The 14,732-nt window shown below is 54.1% G+C and overlaps 1 protein-coding gene across 5 annotated transcripts in view; it reads left to right on the forward strand.

Moving 5' to 3' along the window:
- Positions 1-14,732, forward strand: part of CACNA1A (calcium voltage-gated channel subunit alpha1 A) — a gene marked incomplete at its 5' end in the record, with an annotated part of 237,674 nt that overhangs the window by 207,296 nt on the left and 15,646 nt on the right. For 3 of the 5 annotated variants that reach the window (XM_082834912.1, XM_082834914.1, XM_082834915.1), the window contains 7 exons: positions 2,673-2,789; positions 3,133-3,198; positions 3,374-3,489; positions 4,847-4,997; positions 8,523-8,650; positions 9,927-10,023; positions 13,395-13,500. In XM_082834912.1, the coding sequence (XP_082691038.1) occupies positions 2,673-2,789; positions 3,133-3,198; positions 3,374-3,489; positions 4,847-4,997; positions 8,523-8,650; positions 9,927-10,023; positions 13,395-13,500 (781 nt within the window). Of the gene's footprint in view, positions 1-2,672; positions 2,790-3,132; positions 3,199-3,373; positions 3,490-4,846; positions 4,998-8,522; positions 8,651-9,926; positions 10,024-10,876; positions 10,974-13,394; positions 13,501-14,732 lie in introns of all 5 variants that reach the window. The other 2 variants (XM_082834911.1, XM_082834913.1) reach the window with 1 other exon arrangement.

Genomic DNA, 14,732 nt, shown 5'->3' on the forward strand with positions numbered 1-14,732 from the left:
GCAACATCTGGGCTGGAGGTGGGGTCTGCGAGTGCAGGACTTCTCTGGAGCCCTCAGGAGGGTGGTCTCCATGTCCTTCTGAGTACTCGCACCCCTGAACACAGCAAGCCTTCCAGGGCCCACATCACTCCCCTTCAGCCTAGAACCAGGAAGCACTGGGCAGGGTTGGAGGAGAGGACAGCTATTCCTTCCTGGCTGTGGACAAAACGATGGAAGCTAGGAAGAAAGTCAGAAGTTCTAGGAGCACTTGAAGGACTCTATGCAAACCCAGGAAGAGATGGGGGGGGTGGATGAGGGCAGACTGGAACCTTCCCCCGTCCTGTCACCTCTTTCATTTCCACCCCTACTTCCCCCGTGTGTCTCCTGTCTCCCTGGCCCCAAGAAGGGCAGCATGCTCTCTGCACGCGTCTCCCTGCAAACCCCGCTTCTTTCTCCTGCATGGTAGCAGTCCCTACCGCCCCACTCCGCCCCGAGCCCCCAGAGGCTGCTTCCAGGGCCCGCCTGACTTTGCATGAGTCCACATGTTATGCCCCGCCCCATGAAGGGATGGCTTGTACTCTGGGGATGGACGGGAGGGACTGGGGACACCTGGGCCATCGGCCCTGTCCCCAGATGGAGCTGGGTGGCCAAGCAGGGCTGGGAGTCACGTCAACAGGGCACGGAGGGTGACTGTCACCCAAGCTGAGTCTGGGGGTTGATTCGAGGCGCTTGAGAGATTCTCACGGTGGTTAGGCCCAAATGTGGTCAGGGTAGGAGCCCCACACCCCTCCCCCATCCTAGAGGCCTAAGGGTCAACTGATGTGTCCCAGAGAGCACCCTAGACTTTTCCAGAAAACCCAGAGGCCTCCTGCCAACCTCAGAAATTCCTTGAAACCCCTCTCTGTGTCTCTCAGCTCCCAGGTCAGAGCTAGCTAGATCCAGTGGCTGGGAAGCCCTCAGGAACTACCGAACTGGATGCCCATATGATTCACTGTCCAAACTCTTGAGACCGAAAGTGGTGCTGTGACTGTTGGGGCAACCTGTACGATCACCCCTGTGCCCTTTGCTGGGTGAGAGCTAGGCCAGTTTCAACGTTGCTACGTGGCCTGTATCTAGCACTCCTCCAAGTCCCCTTAAGGCCCCTTTGCCTCCAACCCACCAATCAGTGGTGGTTTCCATGCCTACCTGAAGCAGGAGTCTCAAACTCAGATGCCTCTGGGGACCAAGCAGATGCCGTAAGCCAGGAAACCGGTTCCGTTTCTAGTATGTGGGAACCTTGGCAAACTGGAGGAAACGTGGCCCGCTTCACGGCGGGCAGCCACATCTGTGCCTCAAGTAACTGCTACCCGTGGAAGCAGCCTCAGGGTTGCCTGAAAGCCAGATGTGGGGGCAAAATCTGACTTTTAAACACTAGGAGCTCTTTTTAATCTCTAAAGGAAAACGGCTCAGGCCCCACAAAATAGTTTCGTTGGCCAGATTTGGCCCATTCGTGACTTCTAGCCTCCAGTACCCCACCAGAGGCCCCAGCAGACAAGCCCCTGGACAGTCACGTAAGACCCACCGTCTCCATAGCTGTCTCCCCACCCCTACCCCTACCTGGGGTTCTTCTGGCTCGGGAGGGAGGAGGTAGAGGCAGTGACTGGACAGGGGGCCTTTGAGCAGAGGCAGGGTCCACCCAGGGAGGTCCTGGGGGCAGGGACAGCCCCACCTCCCGGCCCCCAGCACCGGCCCCTCGGTGGGCCCGGGCTGACGGCGCGCTCACCCACCCACGGGCGCTGCGTACTTCCTGCTTCCTGCAGGCCTGGTCCCGTGCTACTCCACCCAGCTCCAGAAGCTGAGAAGCCATCCCTGAAAGGGGGGAAAGGGCCCCAAATGCATCTTCTCCGACTCAGCGGGCAGCGAGGACTCGCCCTGCAGCCGAACAGCCCCAGCTCCCTCCCGTCCTCCCCATTCCCGCTCGCCAAGGGGGTAAGAAAAGATGCTCTTCCGCTTCTCCAATTGGCTTGAGCCACTGCTCCTCTTGGCCGTGGGGTGAGGTCAGGGCGGGCAGGAGAGGGTGGGCAGCTCAGCAGGGCAGGGCAGGGTGCCCGGCGAGTCCCACGACAGATGCATTTCTGGCCCGGAGCGTAACGTGCCCTCGGAACCCACACATGTCCACCAGGCCTGAGCGTGCTGACTGCCCCCACCCCGCCCTGGTGTTTGTGCATCGTACACGTGTGATGGATTCGGCGACTTGACCCGCTTGTGTCCTATTGTCTCAGTGCATTTGGTTGTTGGGAGAAACAAAAACCATCTCGGATTTTTTTCCTGATTGGATGACTCGGATATATTTTCTTTTCCTTGTTCTTTTGTTATTTCTTCCGGGACCCGACCCACCCACATTCCTTTCTCTTCCTTCCTTTTTCTTTCCTTTCCCCGTTGAGGGTGGGGCTGGCAGGGAGGGTTTATGCCTTTGAGTTGATGCCTTTTCCTCCCTTCTCACCCTTTCTCCTCCCCACACCCCACTTCGTTTTTTTCGAGTTTTTTCCTCCGCACCATTGCATTAATAGTGCTTTCTCTCCTCTCGCTCCTTATTTGGGGTCTGGCTTGCTTTTTCCTGTTGGTTGGCTTCATGTAGGGGCCTCTGTGAGTGGTGACAGCTCTGAGCCCCTGGGGGTGGGTGGATGGTCACCCCTCTTTCTCCGTCTCCCCAGAATAACTTCATCAACCTGAGCTTCCTGCGCCTCTTCCGAGCGGCCCGGCTCATCAAACTCCTCCGTCAGGGTTACACCATCCGGATTCTTCTCTGGACCTTTGTGCAGTCCTTCAAGGTGAGCCCCTGGCCCTGCCGCCAGCCCAGGGCTGAGAAGAGAAATCAGGATCCCCCCACCCCAACCTGCTCTGGCTGAATCTATAGATCAGGGGGAAATGCCTCTATGATACACCTCGCTGAGCATGTGTTATAGGCAGGGGTCTTGTCTAACTTCCTGCCCTGGTGTGTCGTGAGAGCTCCAAGGGGAATCTCCCAGAGCCACCAAAGAGGCCCACCAACCCTGACACCACTGGGGCACAGCATGCGGCCTCCCCATGGGGGTGGAGAACTGGGACAAATGAAGGAAACAGTGTGGATAAGGGGCCCCCAGCACTATTCTTAATTGCCTTCCTTCCCACCAGGCCCTGCCCTATGTCTGTCTGCTGATTGCCATGCTTTTCTTCATCTATGCCATCATTGGGATGCAGGTGAGTGCCAGCCCCCCTAGTGTTCCCAGAGCACTCCCAAGGAGGGCCACCGCCCTTAGGTGGGGGTGGGTTAAGGGAGCCCAGTTCAGAGAGGCAGCCCTGAAGGTTGAGTGGAGTTTTCCCGGAGCCACTAGGGGGCGTGGCCACCCCTAGTCATCACCATCTAATTCCCCAGGTGTTTGGCAACATCGGCATCGACGTAGAGGATGAGGACAGTGACGAGGATGAATTCCAAATCACTGAGCACAATAACTTCCGGACCTTCTTCCAGGCCCTCATGCTTCTCTTCCGGTGAGAGGGGGGCACACTTTCATCCTTCTCTTCTGGTGGTGGTGGGGGGGCATGCCCTCAACCTTCTGTTCCACTGAGGTTTGGAGTGGGCGTGGGGGACCCAGGGACCCTGGCAGGGCAGGAGCTGAAGGCCCTGGGACGTAAACATGAAGGCATTTTCAGGCATTATCTCACTGAATCCTCCTGAGCATCCCGTCTAGAGGTTCTTGGCAACCACACCTGACAGATGAGGAAAAAGGCTTATAGACTCTGAATAGACTCTGAGGCTTGATTCTTAATCCTGGCTGCACGTAGGGTTCCTTCATTCATTCATCAGAGGTTTATTGAGCACCTATTGTGTGCCAGGCACTGCTGTAAGTACTGGGAACAAAACAGAGACAACATTCTCTGCCCTCTGGGTGCTTCTATTCCCATGGGGGAGGCAGACAATCAATAATCAGATTATAGCGGATACTAGAAGGAGATAAAATTCAAGATTAAGAGGGACACGGAGGCACAAAAGAACAAATAATGTGTGATTCCACTCACATGAGGTACCCAAAATGGGCAAATTCTTAGGGGAAAAAACTAGAATCCATATTGTCAGGGGCTGGGAGAGGGGAATAGGAGGGAGTTATTGTTTAATGGGGTACAATTTTTCGGTTTGGGATGATCAAAAGGTTCTGGAGGTGGATAGCGGTGACGGTCGCATGGCACTGTAAATGTGCTTATCGCCATTGAATTATACACGTAAATGCTTAAAATTATTAAACTTATGTATATTTTTGTCAAACTAAATTTTTTTCTCAGGTAACAACTGAAAAAAAAAAAAAGGAAGGCTGATAGGTCACACCTCCCTTGAGGAGGGTGATATTTGAGAGAAATAGTTGAGAGAGGGAGCCATGTGGATATCTGGGGAAGGGTAGAGGGTACAGCAAGTGCAAAGGCCCTGAGGCAGGTGCATAGCTCTCATGTTGGAGGACAGTAAGGAGACCAGTGTGCCTGGAGCAGAGTAACCTGAGAAAGAAATAAGAAATGACAATCACCTAGAGAGAGGGAAGCTTTTGAAACATACCTATGTCTCCAGGCCACATCCCAAACCAGTTAAATCCAAGTCTGTGGGAGTGGGCCACTGGCATCAGCATTTTTAAAAAACATTCTCCTTGGACTTTAATACACAGCAGCCAAGGATGAGAACCCCCTCTCTGAGCTCCAAGAGGAAAAAAGTGATTTACCTGGGACTTGAACCAACACCAGTCCAGCTGCAGAGCTTAAGTGTTTAACCTCAATGCTCTGCCTTCCTTGGGGGGCAGGGGGTGGTGGTGCTGGTGCCCAGAGATGGGTGCCCAGGTTGCTGATGCCCCCTCTCTGTCCTCAGGAGTGCCACTGGAGAGGCTTGGCACAACATCATGCTTTCCTGCCTCAGCGGTAAACCCTGTGATAAGAACTCTGGCATCCTGACTCATGAGTGCGGCAATGAATTTGCCTATTTTTACTTCGTTTCCTTCATCTTCCTCTGCTCATTTCTGGTGAGTCTGTGGACATGTGTGGGTGGGCTCCCTAGACCTGGCTCCCTCTCAGGGGTGTGGATGCTATAGAATGTGGCTGTGTTGCACACTTTCTCCCTCCAAGCCTGGGCCAGCCCAGGATTAGGTTAACCACTGTTCCTCACCCTCGACACTGTTGACATCGGGATCTGCGTCATTCTCTGATGGAGGTTGTTCTGTGCATGCTAGGACGTTTGACAGTATCCCTGGCCTTGATCCACTAGATGCCAGTAGCACATGCCCCACTACCCTCCCAGTTGTGACAACCAAAAATGTCTCCAGCCATTATCAAGTGTCCCCTGGGGGAGGGAGCAGAATCTCCCCCATTTGAGACCCACTGGGTATGCTGAGGGAAAAACTAATGGAGCTCAGAGCTGGCCCCAGGACCCACCTAGCTGAGCTGTGGGAGACTCCCATCTGCCCTCTGAAAGGTGGGTGCCTTCCTCTGTACAATCAGGAGGCAGGAAAAAGTCAGCCACATAAACATTCTCTGGGAGCTGTGGGGCTTTGCAAAAAAAATTGAATGGGTTTTCACTAGTAAAAGATAAGTTTGTCAAGAGGAGGACCCTCCTAGGACCAGAGACTATATAGCACTGCAAGACTGAAACAAGGAGGAATGAATATATCTATCAGGAACCTCCATCCTGCTCTCTCTTTCTCTCTCATTCTCTCTGGGGCCTCATCTTGGCAAATTTTTTTGTTCTCCACTCTTCCTGGAGCAGTTTGAGCACAGACAGAAGAACTATCTAAGTATTTCAGGCAGAGGGATTTAATATAGGGACTGGCTACACAGGCTTGAAAGAGCAAACAGAGAACACTGAAATCACCAGGGATTAACAACTGCAGGAAGGCCAGGGCTGGGGTATTAAAAGGAAAAGAAGGTGTTACTAACCAACCCAGCTGCCCCTGGAACCCCTGAGGGAGTGCTGGCACCCTAGCTGTCTGCTGCCCCTGGACAACAGAAGACAGTTTCCTGTGGCTGCTGTCACAAAGAACCACAAACTTGGTAGCTTCAAACAACCAAAATGTATCCTCTCACAGTTCTGGAGGCTAGAAGTCTGACCACAGTGTTGGCAGGGTCATGATCCCTCCAGAGCCTCTAGGATAGGATCCTTCCTGGCCTCTTCCAGCTTCTGGTGGCCACAGGTGGTGTTCCTTAGTTTGTGGCAGCATCACTCCAATCACTGCCTCTGTCATCACATGGTCTTCTCCGTGTGTGTCTGTGTCCAGATTTCCCTCTTATGAGGACAGCAGTCTCATTGAATTTAGCCGACCTTAATCCAGTATGATCTCCTCTTAACTTGATGACCCTTTTTTCAAATAAGGTCACATTCACAGGCACAGGGGGCCAGGATTTGAACAAATCTTTTTGGGGCACACAGTCCAACCCACAGCACAGACCCCCATGGGAAGCAGAAGGAAGCTCCTCTCCTCCTTCTCTCTCCTCCCCAGGCTGGCCCCCTAACCATGGCTCCTACTGGCAGGATGTAAGCTGCCCAGGGAGTGTGGAAGATGTTATTTTCAGAACTCAACCCAAGGACCAGCGTCTGTCAGCCAAAGCCCAACACATCCACCCTCTTCAGACCAGCAGTCGGTCTCACACTGAGAGACTTGCAGCCTAAGTCTCACAGCAACACACCCTCCAAGTCTAATGTCAACAGCCATTGACCTAGACGGTCCCTTGCCCAGTTCCAAATTCCCAGAAGAGAGTCTGAATGGGCCATCCTAGCTCCTGGTCAAATGACCACCCTTGTGGTATAAGACTTGACACAGTCTTATACTACATCCCATCTGGGAAGGGCAGGCACCCTAGAAGACATCTACAACCCTTGATCATCAGCCCTTCCTAGGCAGGAATTTTTGTTTAGTTCACTGCTGAATCCCCAACACCTAGGACAGTGACTGGCCCACAGCAGGTGCTCAATCAATATCACAAAATGATGAATTAAAAATAGAGTCACTAGCAGACATAGAGAAGGGGCTTGAGGACACGGCGGGGAGGGGAAGCTGGGGTGAAGTGAGAGTAGCATGGACATATATACACTACCAAATGTAAAATAGCTAGCTAGTGGGAAGCAGCTGCATAGCCAGGGAGATCAGCTTGGTGCTTTGTGACCACCTAGAGGGGTGGGATAGGGAGGGTGGGAGGGAAGCTCAAGAGGGAGGGGATATGGGGATATATGTATGCATACGGCTGATTCACTTTGTTGTACAACAGAACCTAGCACAGCACTGTGAAGCAATCATACTCCAATAACGATGTATATAAAAGAAATAGAGTCAAGAAAGTTAGGGACACCTAGAATTACAGGTCATTTATTAACACCTACTATGCTTACTTCTACACATTTGCTTAATACCTACTGTGTGCCGGGCCTTATACTAGGCCCTGGGGATATAAGGAGAGAACATATTTCTCTCAGTTTGCAGGGGTGTTGGGCAGACAAGTCAGGAGACAGTAGCAATACAATCTGATATGTGCTTTGATAGGGGAGACTCAGACTGAAGGAAGGAAGATTTCAAAGAGTGGCCCTCAGGGACTGTGGGCAGGGCTTAGACCATGTATTGATCAAATTGGTTGCAAGTAACAGAAATTCAACCGAAACTGACAAGTGAAATATGCAGTTCACTAACTGATATAACTGAAAAGTCCAAATGAGGCTGGATCCAGGCAATAGCAGACCCTGTCCTCTTTGCTGTTCTCCTTCACACTGGCTTTATTCTCAAACTTTCTCCCTATAAAGGGAAAATGGCTGCCAGAGTGCCAGCAAAAATCCCAAGGAAGGCTCTCATTGGCCACCTTGGGTAATGTGCCCCTCCCTAACCAACCACAAGGTCATGTGACCACCACCTGTGAAGCCAGCCACACCCAACAACAGCATCTAAGTATAAGGGCAGGGGTTTCCCCAGATGCTATCATCCAAAGGGAGAAAAAGGATGTCCACTGAGGGAGCAACATTTACTAAGGCCTGAAGGCAAGACTGATGCAAGCACCCCATGTGCTAAAGGCTAGAAGAGCACATGACAAGGTGCTACAAGATGTAGACAAATGCAGGAAAATTCATCCATCCATCCATCGAAGAAATATTTGCTGAGTGCTTACTTTATGCTGAGGATGGAAACATGACAGGGTTCTGGCCCATTGGGGATCAGGTGTGGGAGGATTTGGGGTCATGGTGGTCCCCTTGGTGTTGGCCTCTACTTAACACAGCCTCTCTACCTCTCTCTCTGATTGTCTCTGTCCATCACTGTTGGTCTTTATCTCTTTGTATCTTTCTCTGTCTCCATCTCTGTCTCTGTCTCTCTCCCCCATCTCCATTTCTCCATCTCTCTGTCTCTGGGCTCCTTCTGTGGGCATGTGTCTTTCCTCTATCTCCCCCATCTCTTGCTCTGACTACCTTTTCCCATTTTTATCTCCCTCCCTCTCTCCCTCTGGGCCTCTGTGTATATGTGTTTGGATGTGTCTCCCTCTCCCCCACCCCATCTTGGCCCCTGGGGTCCCCACAGATGCTGAACCTTTTTGTTGCTGTCATCATGGACAACTTTGAGTACCTCACCCGAGATTCCTCCATCCTGGGTCCCCACCACCTGGATGAGTACGTGCGTGTCTGGGCCGAGTACGACCCCGCAGCGTGGTAAGCAGTCACCCCAAATCCTCCAGCCACATCACCCACCTTTCTCTGGCACTGGAGCACAGTCTAGGTCAGGATCCAGACCTTGGGGTGTTGGCTCCCTGGAGAGCCAGCAGGGATTTCAGGAGGATCAGTCTAGAGAAAAAAAGATGAGAATCAGCACCCTCACACATCCTGGATTAAATGATTTGGGTACCACTGCTGCCCAAACCCCAGGTCTTCTGGGAGACGAGGGAGGGGATCCACCATGAGTTCACCTCCTATGAGTCTCTCCTGCCCCCGCCACTGTGAGGCTTCCAGATGGTGAGGACAAGTTATCCAGGCCCCAGGAAGGAAGCCAGAGGCCTCTCAGCCTCATTTCTCCTGGCAGTATGAGGAGAAGGGCTGGTTTAGTAACCTTGGCAGACAGAATTGGCTGCAAGATCAGAGTGGTGGAACCCAGCTCCCATTGCGATCCCAGGACCCTGGAGCAGGTGGTCACACAAGGCCAGGGGAGAGGGCACAGAACCTTGGTGGTCCTTGCATCTTCATGGTCACGAAGGGAGTGAGCTCTCCCATCTCCGTAGGCACAAGAGTGCCCCCTCCTGGTTGACAGGTGATGGTTTCCAAGGGTGGTCTCCACCCGGCTCAAGTGTATTGAGTGCCCGCTCAACACCAAGCCCTTGCAGGATGCTCAGAGGTGCCATCCTGATGCTCAGAGCCCACCAACCACAAACTGAGGATTCTAGTTCAGGCTGAGCTTGGGGCCTGAGAAAGCATTAAATGGGGGCCCTCGGCAGCCTGAACACTAGAGGGGAGCCTCATGAAGAAGGTGGGGTGGAGTCAATCCTTGCCATTCTTTCAGCCCCGGACAACCCTCCATGAGACCAAGAGGCTGGGGTGAGCTGCGGGGCTGGGGCTTGACTTTCAGCTGGTTCCTAACTCTTCCTCTTTTGATTTTAGGTCACAGCAGTTGGATGCTGTCCCCCTGTCCTCTATTCCACGAGCCCCCCCAGCCCCCAGTGTAGCCCATCCAGATTGTGGAAGAGGGAGACACAGAGAGCCCTGGGGGAGGTTCCCCCAGCCCAGAGCTCCCAACCCACTCCAAATGAAACCCTCTGCCCCAGGGTCTGTGAGTGTCTGGGAACATCTCAGGGACCTTCACTCATCCCACATCTCCCCTACTCTAAGCCAGGGGGTCCCCAGCCCCTGGCATCATGACCTCACTGTGTGCACGGGGAGCCAGTGTGAACGCAGCTTAACCCCGTGCCTCCACTAATCCCCTCTCTTCTCCTTTCAGCGGTCGGATTCATTATAAGGATATGTACAGTTTATTGCGCGTAATATCTCCCCCTCTCGGCTTAGGCAAGAAATGTCCTCATAGGGTTGCTTGCAAGGTTTGATTTCCACTAAAACCTGCTAGCATCCATGGAATGAGTGTGGCTTGGGGTTCTTCAATATATATATTTCATATATATATATATATTTATATATAATCTAAAAAACAGAGCCATCTCTCTCTTTTGCACTAAACTAGAAAACTTAGCCAACAGAATGCAGTCACATAGACTTGATGAAGCATGGAACATATATCTCTCCGTTCCCTTCAGCCATTTCTGCTTGCTCTTAGCTGAAGCTGCCCATCCCGGGGTCTCAACGGCACCCCAAATCAGACACATCCGGGGGGACTGTAACTTTGCATTGACCCCCCCCACCATCTCCTCCACTCTCCCCTCCTCCACCCTTCGCCTCCCAAAGCCCCCAGCCCTCCTTCCACTGCCCTGGCCCCTCTTCCCCATCTAGGCCCCCTCAGAGACCAGCCTCAGCCAAACCAGAGAACTTGACCCAGTTTTTTAAATGACACTGAACCAAAGCATTGCTTCCAAGTGAGAAGCCCCCACTTCCGTCCACATTCCACCAGAACCATAGCCCAGAGTCAAAAGTGAATCTGACTTTTCTCTTCTCTCTCTCTCTCTCCCTGCTCGTAAGCAGTGAAATAATCTTTTTTTTAATTACCTCTTCCATTTTTTCCCTCCTCTTTTCCATTTATTTGAAATACCTATTTTATCGTTCTCTGCATCTTTCTCTCTCTATTTTTTCGGCTCGTGTGATTTTTTTGTTTTGCTTTTTTGGTTTTTTTTTTTTTTTTTTGGTTGTTTTTTCTTTTTCCTTCCTTTTCTTCCCCTCCCTCCACCCACCCTTCTTTTGGTTCTCCGTTCCCACCCCCGTTTTTGTTTTCGGTGCTGCCAGGGGCCGCATGCCTTACCCGGACATGTATCAGATGCTGAGACACATGTCTCCGCCCCTGGGTCTGGGGAAGAAGTGTCCGGCCAGAGTAGCTTACAAGGTAGTCTAACCCTTGCCGACCACCAATGTCCGGGCACTGGGGATTTTTCAGTGCTGACCAGGAACAACCAGCCGGGTCTCTTTTTCCAGCATTACTGTTCTTTTTTTTCTTTTTCTTTTTTCCTTTTTTTCCCCTTTCCTCCTTGAGTAAATGGATCATGACCCTCCCTTGATTCTAAGCAGTATACTGTGTCCGTCCTTTCTGATCAGTGTGTCTTGGTGTTTTGAGACTCTATTATGGCCGACACGCCGGGGGGAGGGTGAGGGGAGCCCCAGGTCCCCTCGCACCTGGTCCCCCAGGAACCAAATTGGACACCCTTTGGGAGGTGGGGGTCGCCAATGAGCCCAGAGCGGCCCCCATGCCCAGACCTGGGCAGGTGCCTTGCAGGGAGGGGCTTGGACCCCATCTTTTGTATCTTGAGCCCCCAGGTCTCACGGTCACACACACACACCTGAAGCTGATCTCTGACCTAGGGCCTTGGGGGATCCAAGATTTCCCGGGGAGCACCCAGAGCCTCTCCTCCCCTGCCTCCCCCCTGGAGTTGCTTCCCCAGTCTTCCTGTCCTTAAGCCACCCATCTCCCTCCAAGACACCCCAACATGCCTCTCCATTGTTCCAGAGTGGGCAGGCGGGCCGCAGCTGGACCCCTGGACCGTGGCACCCTGACGCAGGCCATGCACGCTGCCTTGGCGGGGGCCTGGGGCGGGCAGGCACCATGGCCGACCGGTGGGGTGGTGCATGCTGTCTGAAGGAGCCGCCAGGCGGCTGGGCCGGGCCACCCCTCTAGACCCCGTCCCGGAATCTCCCTTGGCACCCAAGGACAGATGCTCTGTTCCCCCTAATCATCCACTAGAAGTTCAGAGATGACCTTTACAGTCAGCCCCTCCCCCCCCAAAAAAATGGTCCCATCATTCCATTCACCCATCCACCTTGGCCTCCTCTGTCTACAAGAGTCCTCCCTCCCCTCTGTCCATCCCATCTCTTCCTGCCTCGTGTAACCACCTCCCCACAACCTCATTCCTCGTCCTCTTCCCTCCATGAACTCCTCCTTCCCAGTCGAGACCAGGAGATGGCCCCACCAGCCTTACTACCATGTACCTGTCGCTTCTCTAACTTTCTTTTGTCCTTCTCTTGGTCTCTCCTTAGCTGAGTGTGGGTGTGTGTGTGAGCGTGTGCAAGAGAGAGGGAGAGAGTGCCCTTCCCTTCCTGGTCTCTGTGCAGGGCTGCCACGGGTCCGTAAGGCACCTTTGTGCACATTTGAAATGAACGTCCTTTGCACAGAACACTTTGTCTGTGGGAAAACAATTGGAATCCACCAATGTGGGGAGAGCAAGACACTTTTCCACTATCAGCTGGGAAGTTGTCATTTAAATACACAAGTCCATGATTTCTAAGATGGGGAGCCCTTTGTGCAGTGCACAGCCTGCACAGCTGTGCACAGTGGCCCAGTGTGTATGTGTTTCTCTGTCTACCATCTCCCTCCCCACCCTGCCTCCACCCATCTCTTGTGTTCGGCTCTGAGTCTGCCATCCCCTTTGCCATCTCCAACTCTGTGTTTCCTGCTGACCCGTGTCTGAATCCTCTGGTGAACATCAGTCTCCATCTCCGTGCCCCCTCAGCCTGGGCTGGTGCACACTAGCCCAGCATCCTCTCCCACGCCACCAAGCATGGGGGACAGAGCCCCTGCCTGGGATACAGGGAATCTTTTCTTCCCTGGGCCATGGGAACACCTCCCTCACCCCTTCCCCCTGCCATTGCACAGAGAGCCAAGATCCGGAAATGCCCCTGAGATACACTTTCCACGGAGCTATGAATGAGTCTCGAGATTCCGTCTGCATGCGCCCCTGTCCGCTGTTCTGTGTGTCATGGCCTCGCTGCATGTGCTGCGCGAGGGGCCAGCCCCATCAGCAGGGGGAGTCGCCTGCCTGCCGCTTCTCGGAGGAATGATGCGGCCTGTGGCCATCTGGTCTGGTCTGGGCCGAGCCAGGGGTTGGGGGTGGAGAGCCAGCGGCCCCCCCGGCGGCTGCGGCAATGGACCCCTCTGCCTGGCTGCTGCATGTCTGCTGCGATCTGGCTTGTACTCTTCTTCTTTGGGGTCAGAATGGAACGGAGCTGTCCAGAAGAACTCTGGGGCAGGGCAAGGATGTGGGCCAACCCTGGAAATGCCAGCCCTAGGGTCCAGCAGGCGGGCGAGGAACGGGCAGGGGCTCCGCAGCATAGGAGAGCCCCCAGTGCCCTCCCTGAGGGAGCCAGCGAGGGCAATCAGGAAATGGAACACCGGGACAGGTAACCTGAGGGTGGGGGGCACCCTAGCCGCTGCCTTCAGAGTTCTTCCTGGGGCTCCCTGGGTAGGGTGGGTCTGGCTCACGGGATCCGGGAGGGGTGCCTGGGAATGACTGCCCTTGCCTTTGGTTTTCTGTAGAGGCTCCTGCGGATGGATCTGCCTGTTGCCGATGACAACACCGTCCACTTCAATTCTACCCTCATGGCTCTGATCCGCACAGCCCTGGATATCAAGATCGCCAAGGGTAAGGGCAGGAACGGGAGCAGAGAGGTGGGGCGGGGTGGGTGGAGCCAGGGCCTCGGAGGGCTGAGCCATTCGCCTGCTCAGCAGATACTGAGAGCTTCCCTCCTCTGTGCCAGACACCACTCTAAGCCTGGAGGATGCAGGTTACACTTCCAGTGGGGGGGAGGACTCCCCAGAGAGGTTGTGAAGGAGTCACGTGGATACCTGGGGGGGAAGTGCTCCAGACAGAGGGACCAGCGAATGCAGAGCCCCTCCCCCCACCGGGGGCTATGTTGAACTGACTTGCGCTCTGCTCATGGGGGTACCAGGCAGCCTCGAGAGCAGAGGAGGCACCTACTCCCTCTAACCACAGTGGAGAGAAGCTAGGAGGAGGCCTGATATAACTCGTGTGAACACAGGATGGCGGCTCGGAAGGAGGGGATATGGAATATTCGGATTCTGGATATTTCCTGGGAGTCAGGAGGACCAGATGCTGATACATGGAATGTGGGGTGTGAGGGAAAGAGGCAACGAGGCCACCCCCAGGGGCTGGGGCCCCGGTGCGTGAAGGGTGGAGCTGCCGTGCCCTGAGACAGAAGAGTTGGCAGGGGCAGGTTTGGGGCAAAGGGAGGGCAGGAGGTTGGTGTTGGAGGTGACACATGAAGATGGTGGCTAGGCAGGAGGCTCTCCAACTTACACTTCCGGTGGAGGCCCCCCGAGAAGGTTCTGAAGGAAGTGAGGGGATGAGTCTTCCTGGCTGTGTTGAAGATGTAGCGTCAGGAGGCATCAGATGCTGGCAGCTTTTAAGCCAGGAGACTGGACGAGCTCTCCAAGGGGATGAGTGGATGGACAGACCCCTGAAGACTGAGCTTGGGGCCACCCCAGCATTAAAGGTGGCCAGGCAGGTGGGTGGAGACCAAGGCAACTCAGGCTCCTACAAGGCGTCGCCAGTGTGTCAGGTGCTGCCCAGCAGCTAAGGAAGATGAGGACCAAGAATGACTAGCGGATCCTGTGCCAGGTCACCACTGGTCACTTTGACCAGGGCAGCTCTGGTGGAGGGGTCATGGTCCTCCTGCCTGGAGTGGGTTTCTGAGGCCTGGCGGTAGAGTGGATGTGACTTGACAGCTGACGGGACAGCAGGGAGAGAGAGCAGCACATGCGTCACCAGCGAGAAGGAAGTTGGGAGAGTAGCTGGTGGAGGGCTGTGTCCATCGTCCAGAAGAGGGTTGGGAATCAGGGGCTGAAGAGAGAGGC

The sequence above is a fragment of the Leucopleurus acutus genome (genome assembly GCF_964270905.1).
Source record: "Leucopleurus acutus genome assembly, chromosome: 3".
NCBI classification, from domain to species: Eukaryota; Metazoa; Chordata; class Mammalia; order Artiodactyla; family Delphinidae; genus Leucopleurus; species Leucopleurus acutus.